This window comes from Carlito syrichta, unplaced genomic scaffold (genome assembly GCF_000164805.1).
Source record: "Carlito syrichta isolate Samal-C Ts95f unplaced genomic scaffold, Tarsius_syrichta-2.0.1 Scaffold308854, whole genome shotgun sequence".
NCBI classification, from domain to species: domain Eukaryota; kingdom Metazoa; phylum Chordata; class Mammalia; order Primates; family Tarsiidae; genus Carlito; species Carlito syrichta.
Genome location: NW_007252950.1, coordinates 425,807 through 439,245, shown reverse-complemented (window position 1 = coordinate 439,245; position 13,439 = coordinate 425,807). Strand labels below are relative to the sequence as shown.

Genomic DNA, 13,439 nt, shown 5'->3' with positions numbered 1-13,439 from the left:
GGGCCCCGCGTTCTTGAGACGGAGGCCCCCACGCGGGGACGGCGGCGAGCGTCTGTGCCTGCGCGTCCCCGGGACGGCCCGGGCTGCCTTGCGCTGTGACGGTCCCGCTTCCCCGGCGAGGGTCTGCGCCCCAGGGAGGGCAGGGATCCCGCCCGGGCCACACAGCCGCGCCTTGGAAGAGGCAGCCCTTGGTCCTGACTTCCTGCCGGGAGTTGAGTGGGACAGACGTGGGGTCCCTGGTAGCCGCGGGGCTGAGTGGGCGAGGAGTCGCTTAGCTTCCTTGGGCTTTTGTGTCTTCGTTTGCAAAACTGGGTAATAGGGTCCTTGGGGCACCCGCTGGCAACGGTGCCTGGCGTGGGAGACGTGCGTGGTGGCAGTTGTTCTTTTTTTTGAGTTGGAGTCTCACTGTGCCGCCCAGACTGGAGGGCAGGGGCCGCTCCCGGCCACCGCAGCCTCGACCTGCTGGGCTCCGGCGACCCTTCCGCCTCCGCCTTCCGAGTAGCTGGAACTACAGGCGCCTGCTACCACGTCCGGCTAGTTTTTGATTTATTGTAGAGACGAGGTCTCACCAAGTTTCCCGGGCGGGTCTCGAACCCGCGGGCTCAGGCAATCCACTCACCTCGGCCTCCCAAAGTGCTGGGATTACAGGCTGAGCCACCGAGCCCGGCCGCAATTGTTCTTATGGTGGCCCTCCCAGGGTAGACTCCCTAAGAGATGGAGGGACAGAGAGAGTGGACAGGTCGGGGGGACTGGGTACCTGGTCCCCCTCTCCCGTCACCAGTGCCACTTTGCTCAATAAAACAGATTTGCAGGAGGTGGGACTGGGCTGTCTGCTGAAGAGGGGTCCCCAGCCTGTTGGGCAGTGTAACAATACTGGGGCATTCTGGGGTTCACCTTGCACTGTGCTACATATTCTGGGCGGGCAGGATCCAGCGGTGTGTCAAACAAGGGATTGTCGACCACTCTCAAGTCATAGCCCCAGAGGAAGGACGAGGTGTGGACAAAACAGTTTTGTTTTTTGAACTGGGGTCTCACTTTGTCACTCAGGCTGGAGTGCAGTGGCACAATCACAGCTCACTGCAGCCTCCATCTCCTAGGCTCAGGTGATCCTTCCCCCTCAGCCTCCCAAGGAGCTGGGACTACAGGCCTGTGCCACCACACCCTGCTCGTTTTTATTTTATTCTTTTGTAGAGACAGGGTTTTTGTTATGTTGTCTAGGCTGGTCTAGAACTCCTGGGCTCAAGCAGTCTTGCCACCTTGGCCTCCCCAAGTGCTAGGATTGCAGGCGTGAGTCACCGCACCCTGCTGAGGACAAAAGAGTTGACAACAGCCCAGCCGTCACCACCTGTCTGCTGGTGGGCCTAGCAGAGGGCCCAAAGTACAGAGGGAGAAGCCGCAGCCGTGCTGGTGGACGTGGTGTTTACCTTCACAACTCCTCCCCCACACCCTGAAACACACATTGGGTTTTTTTTTCCCTTTTAAAATATGCTTACTATTGGGTTTATTTTTTATTTTTAAATTCAGCTTATTATTTTGATGTAATTGTGGATTCACATACAGTTGTAAGAAGTAATACAGGCCAGGCTCGGTGGGTCACCCTGTAATCCCAGCACTTTGGGAGGCCAAGGCAAGTGGATTGCCTGAGCTCACAGGTTCGAGACCAGCCCAGGCAACTTGACAAGACCGCATCTCTACAATACATAAAAAATTAGCCGAGCGTGGTAGCACGCGCCTGTAGTTCCAGCTTCTTGGAAGGCTGAGGCGGAAGGATGGCCAGAGCCCAGCATGTTGATGCTGGGGTGACTGTGAGCATGCCACTGCACTCCAGCCTGGGCAATAGAGTGAGAACCTCGAATTCAAAACAAAACAAAACACAATAGAGTTCCATCCCCAAGAGGATTTTCATGCCCTTTTATAGGTCCACAGCCACTTCCCTCGCCCACCCCTCCCCAGCCCCTGGCAACCACTGATTGGTTCTTCATATTTATAACTTTGTCACTTCCAGAATACTATACAAATGAAATTATACAGCATGGAACCTTTTGGATTGGCTTTATTTTTTAAACTCTACATAATTTCTGGGAGATTAAGTTACTGCATCAGTCGTTTGTTCCTTTTTATCACAGAGTAGCACCCCAGGATACGAGTGTGCCACAGTTGAACCGTTCACCATGGGAGGTTATCTGAGTTCTTTGAGTGTGGGCTATTATGAATAAAGCTGCTATCAATATTCGTGTGAAGATTTCTGTGTGAACATAAGTTACATTTCTCCAGGAGGTCAATGAGTATAATTTCTTGATGATATGGTAGTTGCATGTCTAGTTGTACAAAAACTGCGGAAATGGCTGTGCCATGTTACATTCCCACCAGCACGGTCTGTGTGATCCAATTTCTCCACATCCTTGCCTGCATTTGGTGTTGTTATTATTGTTTATTTTAGTCTTACTGACAGGTAGACAGTGATATCTCACTGTGGTTTTAGGGAGCATTTTCTACTGACTAATGATATTGAACATCTACTCATGTGTTTGTTGAGCATCTGTGCATTCTCTTTGATGCAATATCTGTTCGTGTCTTTTGCCTATTTTTCTAATTGAACTATTTGGGTTTTTTTTAATGTTGAGTCTTAAAATTCCTCATAGATTCTCAACCCTAGTCCTTTGTTGAAAGTGTGTTTTGCAAGTAATTTCTCTCAGTCTGTAGCTTGCCTTTTGATCCTCTTCACGTCATGTTTCACAGAGCAAAAGTTTTTAATTTTCATGAATTGCAATTTACCAATTTTTCTTTTACATCATACTCTTGATGTCAAGTCTAGGAATTCTTGCCCAGTCCTTAGATCCTCAAGAGTTCACCAATGCTTTTTACTTTTTTTTTTTTACTGAGTCAGGGTCTCGCTCTGTCACACGGCTGCACAATCATGGCTCACCACAACCTCAACCTCCTGGGCTCAGGCGATCCTTCCATCTCAGCCTTGACCTCCTGGACTGTGGCAATCCTTCTATCTCAGCCTCCTAAGTAGCTGGGACTATAGGTGTGGGTACCACCACACCCAGTTCATTTTTGATATTTTGTAGAAACGAGGTCTTGCTATGCTGTTCAGGTTGGTCTTGAACTTCTGGGCTCAAACAATCCTCCTGCCTTGGCTTCCCAAAGTGCTGAGATTATGAGTGTGAACCATCATGCCTGACCTGCTTTTTACTTTTTTACAACACTATTTGATGGAAAGGCTATCTTTCCTCCATTGGATTGTGTTTGCACCTTTGTAAAAAATCAAGCTGCGCGGGTTTGTGTGCCTTTAGTCCCAGCTACTTGGGAGATTGAGGTTGAGGGAGTAGTATCACTTGAGCCCAGGAGTTCAAGTCCAGCCAGGGCAACATAAAGAGACCTCCGTTTCTTAAAACAAAGAACATCAGTAGGGCATACTTGTGTGGATCTATTTCTGGGTTTTCTATTCTCTTCCATTGACCTGTGTGTCTATCCTTTGTAATTCTCCTTTTAAATTTGTATTTTTCCTTGACATCTGACATTTAAATTCAGAGGAGAAATCTGTGCTTTGATTATATTTCCAGAAATGATAACTTTCTCTCAGAATCTGAGGAAAATAAAGACTCCCTGGAACAGTGGAAAAAAAGAGTCCTGGGAATAAAAAAAAATATGTCTTCATTTTCACTAAATTAAAGATTATCCTAGATGAATCAGGGTTATTTCTTTAGGCCTAAATGTCTTCATTTATAAAGCAAAGGGGTTTGAACTAAATAATCTAGTTCTTTCCATATGAGTCAATTCAAGTGAATTTCCAGTTATAAACATTTCTTGATAAACACAAATTTTTGGCGCTCACTTAGTATCTGCTTTCAAATAAGAACAAGCTCGGGGCAACCCCTTTGGATCCCCTCCCACTGTGGGAGCTTTTCTGTCCTCTCAGTAAATCCCACTTTCAAAAAAAAAAAAGAACAAGCTCATAGAATCACAGGACATTTGGTTTTCATCCCATTGGAAGGCCCAGAGAAGAGATGAATGCTGAGGTCACACAGCCTGTTCGGTAGCAGAACCAAGGCTAGAAACCAGGTTCTGACTCCTACTTTAGTTCAATGTCCTTTCCCATCGCATCTTCCTCCCTGATAACCTGCTCTCTCACCCTCCAGAGAAGAGGTTAGTAATGCACGTTCAATATGGCTTCTCTGAGCACCCACTCAATACCACAACTTGGAGGCCTCTTCCAGGATTTAAGAGAATTAGTAGACAGAGTTTCTGGCCTCTAAGAGTCTATGACCAGGCCAAGTCACAAGACCATATAAATTAATGTGAGAACAATTTAGTAGCATATGATTAGGAGTTGGCTGAGGACTACAGACAGTTGAGCTTTTGGCTGTGAGTAACAGAACAGGTTGTGTCAGACACTTACTATCTCATGCGATCTGTCCAGAGGTGTGCAGGACTAGAGCACCAGCTCAGCAATGTCATCAAGGACTCTATTTCTTTTCATCTTTCCACTCTAACACCTTGATGTGTTGGTTGTTTCTTCAGGTTTGTGGATTTACAGTTAAAGATGGCTGTCACAGCTCCAGGCATTAACGCCATTACACTGTCTCCAAATTCAGTTCTGAGGAGGGAAAAATGGACTTTGTTCTCACGTCTCTCCATTCTCTTCTCTTTTCTCTTCTCTTTTCTTTTCTTTTCTTTTCGAGAGAGTGTCTCACTCTGTTGCCAGGCTGGAGTGCAGTGGCACAATCATAGCTCACTATAAATTTGAACTCCTGGGCTCAAGTAATTCTGCCTCAGCTTCTTAAGTAGTTGGGATGACAGCATGTGCTGCCATGTCCAACTAATTTTTTAATTGTTTTGTAGAGACGAGGTCTTATTGTGTTGCCCAGGCTGGTCTCAAACCCTTGGGTTCAAGCAATCCTCCCATTTTGGCCTCCCAAAGTGCTGGGATTACAGGCGTAAGCCACCTCACCTAGCCCACATCTCTTTTTATAGCTTTCTCAGAAGCTTCCAACAGATTTCCTATCAGCTTTCACTGGCCAGGATTGAATTATCTGTTCCTGCCCAAGTTGTAAGAGAGAGTTAGGAGAGGAAGCCTCTGGAATTTTGAACTGTTGAAGTCGAGGCTCTGCCAGTAAGGAGGTGAAAAAAGAGGGAGTGCAGGCAGGAAACGGCTGCCGGGTAGGCACCCAACCAGTCTGCTATACTTCTCAAAGAAAGAGAGACTGTGTGACCACCAGAGTTGTCAGGCGAGACAAAAGTCTCGAAGTCAGATAGTATCAGTTCTCCAACTCTGCTCTTCAATATCGTGTTGGCTACTTTGGGTGGTTAGATAGATTTGACACTCTGACAATATTGCATTTTTCTTTCCAAGAACATGGAATCTATCTCTCTTTATTTAGTTCCTTGTTATCTTTTGTCAGAGTTTTCTGGTTTTCTTTTTTTTTTTCTCAAAGAAAGAGACTGTGTGACCACCAGAGTTGTCAGGCGAGACAAAAAGGCAGACACCAACTCAAGATTAGAAAGAATTTTAAAAGAGCAATTATGTTAAAAACCCAAGAGTGAGCCGGGCTCTGTGGCTCAGCCTGTAATCCTGCGCCTTTGGGAGGCTGAGGTGAGTGGATTGCCTGAGCCCGCAGGTTTGAGACCCGCCTGGGCAACTTGGCGAGACCTCATCTCTACATAAATCAAAAATTAACCGGGCATGGTAGTGCACACCTGTAGTTCCAGCTACTTGGAAGGCTGAGGCGGAAGGATCGCTGGAGCCCAGCAGGTCGAGGCTGTGGTGGCCGGGAGCGGCCACTGCACTCCAGTCTGGGCAACAGAGTGAGACTCCAACTCAAAAAAAAAAAAAAAACCCCAAAACCCAAGAACAACCACTCAAAACAGAATCAAAGAGGTATAGCTAACAAGTCAGTAGTGGTGATAAAATAAAATCCAAATACAATCCAAAAAGAACAGGAAAGAAGAAAAAAGGAAAAAAGAATAGATGGAATAGATAGGAAACGAATAACAAAATGGTACACTTACATTTCATAATATTGATAATTATATTCAATGTACATTTAAACATTTCAAATAATAGGTAGAGATTGTCATACTAGATGAAAAAAAGCACAACCAACTATAGGCTGCCTGGAAGAAACCTAGCCCAAATATAAAAATGCACATAGGGCCAAGTGCAGTACCTCATGCCTGTAATCCCAGCACTTTGGGAAGCCAAGGTGGGAGGATCGCTTGAGCCCAGGAGTTCGAGACCAGCCCAGGCAAGATAGTAAGACCTCATCTCTACAAAAAATCAAAAAATTAGCTGGATGTGGTGGCATGCACTTGTAGTTCCAGCTACTTGGGAGGCTGAAGTAGAAGGATTGAACGCCTGAGCCCAGGCAATCAAGGCCAAGGGGAGCCATGATGGTGACACTACATTAACCTGGTCAATAGTGTGAGACTCCAACTCAAAAATTAAGTATAAAAATTTAAAAATGCACTTAAGGTTAAAGTAAAAAGATGAGAAGGAATATAAATCAATCTAAACATTCTTTTTTAAAGTAAAAGTATGGAAAAAAATATGCAGTTAAACACTAAACATTAATATCAAGTATTCTTCAGAACAAGAAATATTATCAGAGATAAACAGGGCCAATTCTAAATGAGAAAAAAGTCAATTCTTCAAATTTTAAATGTATAGTATACACCTAACAATGGAACTTCAAAATACACAAAGCAAAACCTGACAGAACTAGAAGAACAAATGGGCAAATTGGCAAATCCACAATTATATTTGAAAATTTCAAGATGTCCCTCTCAGTAATGGAAATAACAGAAAATCAATAGGAACATGAAAATTAAAACAACAACAGGGAGACACTCCATCACATCTTGCCACAAGTTCAACCCACTGAAAAAAAAACCTTATCAACTATCTTAAAAAAGAAAACACTCAGGTCGGGCTCGGTGGATCAGCCTATAATCCCGCGCTTTGGGAGGCCAAGGTGAGTGGATTGCCTGAGCCTGCAGGTTCGAGACCCGCCTGGGCAACTTGGCGAGGCCTCATCTCCACAATAAATCAGAAATTAGCCCGGCGTGGTAGCGCGCGCCTATAGTTCCAGCTACTTGGAAGGCTGAGGCGGAAGGATCGCCGGAGCCCAGCAGGTCGAGGCTGCGGTGGCCGGGAGCGGCCACTGCACTCCGGTCTGGGCAACCGAGTGAAACTCCAACTCAAAAAAAAGAAAAAGAAAACACTCTACCCAACAAATGTGGACCCCATAAGCGCATATGGAACATTCCCCAAGGCAGACCATTTTTCTGGGTCATTTTTAAAAATTGTCTCCAGTAACCAGCACATCTCTTGGAATCTTGGAGGCGTTCCTGAGTCTGGCATTCCTTCAGCAAGTGAGTCATTCAGCATGGGAAAAGATGCAAAAACGGGTTGAAGATCATTGGCATCAGTTTGTATCAAATCCAGATATTCAGAGGATAGAAACCAAGCGATGGATGAAAAATATTGGCTTCCAAAATTGGCTTTTTAAATAGCCTGTAATCCTGCGCCTTGGGAGGCTGGACGACGGAGTGAGACTCCAACTCATAAATAAATCAATCAATAGAAATATTGACTTTTTCTTTGATTCACTGAAAGTACATACAGAGATGAGATATGAATGCTTGCATTCAAGGTATTTCCAGTAGGTTACCTTTTATAAAAATACCCTCTCTTTACCTGACATATTGAATATATTATGTATGTGCTTTCCGACAGTATGAAAATGAAAAGTTTCTTTAATCACTGTTGGATGACTACTAAATGAAGAATGTAATTTGTTTTTCAAATATTGATATAGGATTTCATGATGTGTTGGGCTATGAAAGGCCTCCGGCTTATATGAGAGAGCACCACCAGTTACACGGCTGGTCTTCTGATGAAAATGACTGGAATGAAAAACTCTATCCAGTGTGGAAGAGGGGGGACGAGAGGTGGAAGAACTCCTGGAAAGGTAAGTCAGAAGATTCCACCCAGGCAACTGCCATTTCCTGTTTTAGTAGGTCTTGTAGACTGTAGAGCCTCTTAGATCGCATGGCTTGTGTTTCTGAGAATGACAGAGCACTAGTTATCAAGTGGGTGGCACCCGGATTTGGCAATCTTATTCCATCATTATCACTCTCTAAGCCACAAAATAATTTTTAATCTCATTAGAAATGTCCAAGTTGGTAGCTCTTGGAATATTTTGAGGAGCAAGCAGGTTTAGCCTTAAACCTATTTAACCAACACGGGAATGGTCATCTTCAGAAGACCTGTGACCCCAAAGCTGTTTTTTCATCATCTTAAAGGTGTGGTTTATCATGTGAATATCTTTCCTTTCAGATCAAAGCATGGGTCCTTTAGCTATTGGTTTTAAAATTTAAAAACACAAACTTTTAAAACTTGTCTTCTCAATCTAATGGAGCAGATTTTTTATGATCTTATGTAAATTTTCTTTCTGCAGTTAGAGAATTCTTTTAACTGGTCTGATTGCTTTTTAACTTATCTTCTAGAGTGTTATGCTCTGAAGGCTAAAGTTAGGAATACAAAAAATAAATGTAAAGGTATATTGGATCTCTGGTCTTTATTAGTAACTTTAAGTGTTTATTTATGAGTGAAAGGAAAAATAGATACTGGATCATTGAGTGCCACTTTTTTATGCCCTAGGAGGCCGTGTGCAGGCGGTCTTGACCAGTGACTCGCCAGCACTGGTGGGCTCAAATATAACGTTTGTGGTGAACCTGGTATTCCCCAGATGCCAAAAGGAAGATGCCAGTGGCAACATAGTCTATGAGAAGAACTGCAGAAATGGTAAGAACACCTACTAGAGACCCATCTCATAAACCTTCATGGTCACAGGTGCTCCTATAAGTACACAATGCTTGTCACCCTCCTCCTTAAGCTGGATGACAGGGAGAATGAGTGTGTGGTTCTACCCAGCCTCTTTATCAAAGTCAACATCAGCCAAACCCGCTTCAGCACACTGGTGGCTCTCTGCTGCTCGAAACCCTCTTCAAAAAGTCACGTTGTCTCACTCAGCTTCTTCTTAGTGTTCAGTTGATTGGACAGAAAATACCTGTTGATTCTCAGATTTTAGTTGTATGGCTTGGAACTCTTGGCTACTCAAACAATAGCCAATCTGACAGATGTTTGCAAGCAGTTTAATTTCTGCTGACAAGTATTTCTTAAGCAAATGCTGTGTGGCTAGCACAAGTGCTAAAATGTGTATATTTGGGTTTTGCTTTGCTCTTAAAGAGATAAGCTCTCAACCCGGTAATCCCAGCACTTTGGGAGGCTGAGGTGAGAGGATTGCCTGAGCCCACGGGTCCAAGACCACCCTGGGCAACATGGCGAGACCTCATCTCTACAATAAATCAAGAAAAATTAACCGGGCATGGTGGCACGTGTCTGTGGTTACAGCTACTTGGAAGGCTGGGTCAGAAGGATCACCTGAGCCCAGCAAGCCGAGGCCGTGGTGTCTAAACTGCAGAGTGAAACCTCGACTCAAAAAAAAAAAAAAGAAAGAAAGAAAGAAATAGTTAACAGGGATGGGGAAAGAAGGTCAAACACCAAATCCTGGTAAGCAAGTTAACTGAAGCAGTTTCTAGACTGGCTCCTAGTGGAATGTCGAGGCAATGGGGGGAGTATTTCATACTTGCTGGGAATCTGGAGTTTCCTTTCTCTCTTTGCTGGTCATTTTCTGTCATAGAGCACTAAGGTCCAAAGTGTGGGTAAATACTAAGTCCCATTACAGGGTATGAAAAAGACTCATAAGCTATTCAGAGTTATGAATATATTGAGAATATGGCATCGTCCCTAGGGCAGAGTGGAAGCACTCTAGGTCACAGGCAGGTCCACATGCGCCGTACATACACCTTAGTCTACCAGTTTAGAAGGGCCCCAAAATAATTCCCTTTAAGGGAAACAGCCAGGATTCCCACTCACCCCAGCCAGCTCTGCCCCTTCCTGTTCAGGCGTGAGCAGAGACGCCCAGGATGCCGCCCATTTCTCTCCAGGGTATGGCGGTCTGATTTTTGAAATGTAAAATGATGGAGCTAGGGCTGGGAGTGGTGTCTCACTTCTATAATGCCAACATTTTGGGAGGCCGAGATGGGAAGATCACTTGAGCCCAGGAGTTCGAGACCAACTACGGCAACATAGCAAGACCTCATCTCTTCAAAAAAAAAAATTAGCCAGGTGTGGTAGCACACACCTGTGTTCAGGAGGCTGAGATGGGAGAATCACCTGGGCCCAAGAGGTTGCAGCTGCAGTGAGCTGTGATTACACCACTGCACTTTAGCCTGGGAGATAGAGTGAGACATTGACTCGAAAAAAGAAAAAATTAAGGAACTAGCTCAGGCACCTCGAGGGGAGGGAGCAGGGGCCTCTGGCAGCCTGAAGTTTATGCAGAACTGGCTGGCAGGGCAGATGCCCGGGCCAGAGCTGATGCTGCAGAGAAGAATCACCAAGCTGTGTTGAGACAGGGCACACAGAAAATGCAAAAGCAGGGTACATTGGGCACCCAATTCTTTACCTAGATTCCATCATTTGAACATCTTGTCATATTTGCTTCTCTCTGAATACCTATATCTATCTATATCTGTGGGTCTGTGGAATCTACCTCTCTCTCTCTATCTATCTATCTATATTGACAGAGAGAGACATTCATTTTTTCTGAATCATTTGAAGAGGCAAATAGTCAGGTGTAGTACACCCAAATATAGTGTGCAAACCTTGGTGAGACTGTGGAGGGTGATCCTGGTGTTGCGGTTACATAGGAGAATGCTTTTATTTTTAGGAAGTGTGTGCTGAAGTCTTTTTTTTTTTTTTTAATGTATTTTAAAGATGTGGGGTACAATTCAGGGTTAAGTATACAAATGTTCCTTATGCAGGTACCCTTGTTGATGAGGTGTGCCCCTCCCTCCCCTGGCAGTTTCCCACCACTGCCAATCCCTTTCTTATAGTATTATAATTGTTCAAGGTACACTGATGAGTAAGAACACGTGGTACTCTGTTCTTTGTTTCTGTGACAGATCACTAAGTATGATAGACTCTAAAACCATCCAAGTTGCTACAAAGTCCATGTGTTTGTCCTTCTTTATGGCTGCATAATATTCCATTGTGTATATGTACCACATTTTTTTATCCAGTCCAGTTTCGATGGGCAGCACAGTTGGTTCCATGTTTTTGCTATTGTGAATAGTGTATGCTGAAGTAGTTATAAATAGAGTCATGATATCAAATGAATAAGGAAAAAAAGCTACAGATAGAGTGTATCAAAATAAAAAGATAAAGCATTCTGCAGTTTGAGTTATGATCCCAATAGGAAGAGGCTGCAGTGATACATACACTGAATGATATCTCTAGATTGAACTTTCTGGAATAATTGCTTTAGATAAAGCTTTTATTGAAATAGAACATACAGGCAGGAAAGCGCACAAGTCCAAAATACAGCTACCATTGGGTAAATTCTGCATATGAATTTTCTAGTTGTCTGACTACTTTTAAACTGATTATGGAAGAAAATGAAAGTGCTTAATTCCGTGATACATGTAGGGCTTTCTGAGTCCAGCTCACAATCATGATTGTGGCTTTTTTCTTTCTCTGTTTAGAGACTGGCTTATCTGCTGAACCGTATGTTTACAACTGGACAGCATGGTCCGAGGATGATGACTGGGAAAATGACAGCCACCAGAGTCATCACCATGTGTTCCCTGACGGGAGACCTTTTCCTCACCACCACGGATGGAGAAAATGGAATTTTGTCTACGTCTTCCACACACTTGGTTGGGCTTTTATAAACCCTCTTAAGCCTCTTCTTTACTTTTCCTTAAGTTTAACCCACTCTCTTCTTATTCTAAAACTGAGGAGGACACTGAAGTTTAGCGGCAGTCACTCTGTTAACTTTCCTGAGCATCGATGGACAGGGAGAGAGAAAAATATAATCTCAGTTATTAACTTTGTCAAATCTCCAGGACACCAAAGAGTTAAAATGAGAAAAAAAAAAATTCAGGTCTTTTTTACAAAACAAAACTAGGCCTGTCATGGTGTCTCCCACCTGAAATCCCAGCACTTTGAGAAGCTGATGTGGGAAGATCACTTGAGCCCAGGAGTTCAAGACTAACCTAGGCAACAAAGCAAGACTTCATCTCTAAAACAAACAAAAACAAAACAAAAAATAACAACAAAAAAACTATGCAATTTTTTTCTATCTAAAACAGTAACAGGAAAAAAGACCAGCATTTATTTGGATGGCACATGGGTGGGCATTTGTTGATTCATTCATTAATTTTTTTATGTTCTCAAAAGAATTTTTAAGAATTAAAGAGGGTCGGGCACGGTGGCTCACGCTTTAATTCCAGCACTTTGGGAGGCTTAGGTGAGAGAATTATCCTAGCCCACGGGTTCGAGACCAGCCTGAGTCCAGGTCAGCCATGACGATGCCACCTCACTCCAGCCTGTGACAGAGAGTGAGGCCCCCCCAACTCTAATAATAATAATAGCAACAATTATTATTATTACTTATAGTTAACACTAGAGAGATTATCACCATTAATACTATAGTGTTTTCTTTACTAGTATTCTTGATTAAGATCTTAATTTACAATCATATACATTTTTGCTTACTATCTGACTATATCATTAAAAAGTCTTTATATACATTACATTAATGTAACTTAGTGAGGCAACTTAGTGAGACCTCATCTCTACAACAAATAAATTTTAAAAAAATTATCCGGGCATGGTGGTATGTGTCTATAGTTCCAGCTACTAGGAAGACTGAGGCAGAAGGATTGCCTGAGCCCAACTGGTCAAGACTGCAGTGACTGTGAGCATGCCACTGCACTCCAGCCTGGGCGACAGAATGAGACACCAATTTAAAAAATTAAAGAAAAAAAGAATTAAAGAAATATATGCTATTTGTAGGAAATCTGCAGAAAAAGTGCAAATAAAAATAATAATTGGCTGGGCACAGTGGCTCATACCTGTAATCCTAGCACTTTGGGAGACTGAGGTGGGAGGATTGCTTGAACCCAGAAGTTTGAGACCAGCATGAGCAACATACCGAGACCTCATCTCTACAAAAAATAAAACATAAAAATTGTAGCCAGGCATGGTGGCACACACCTATAGTCCCAGCTACTCAGGAAGCTGAGGTGGGTTGATCACCAGAGCCCAGGAAGTTAAGGCTGCTGTGAGCCATGACCATGCCACCTCACTCCAGCCTGTGACAGAGTGAGACCCCCCAACTCTAATAATAATAATAGCAACAATTACTATTATTACTTATAACACTAGAGAGATTATCACCATTAATACTATGGTGTTTTCTTTACTAGTATTCTTGATTAAGATTTTTTTTTTTTTGAGTTGGAGTCTCACTCTGTCGCCCAAACTGGAGTGCAGTGGCCGCTCCCAGCCACCGCAGCCTTGACCT

General features: G+C 43.7%; 1 protein-coding gene across 3 annotated transcripts in view; it reads left to right on the top strand.

Annotated features, from left to right (window-relative positions):
* The window catches only part of GPNMB (glycoprotein nmb), a 33,655-nt gene that overhangs the window by 958 nt on the left and 19,258 nt on the right, over positions 1–13,439 (top strand). For all 3 annotated transcript variants that reach the window (XM_008066191.2, XM_021716635.1, XM_021716634.1), the window contains 3 exons: positions 7,824–7,976; positions 8,669–8,812; positions 11,614–11,787. In XM_008066191.2, the coding sequence (XP_008064382.1) occupies positions 7,824–7,976; positions 8,669–8,812; positions 11,614–11,787 (471 nt within the window). The remainder of the gene's footprint in view (positions 1–7,823; positions 7,977–8,668; positions 8,813–11,613; positions 11,788–13,439) is intronic.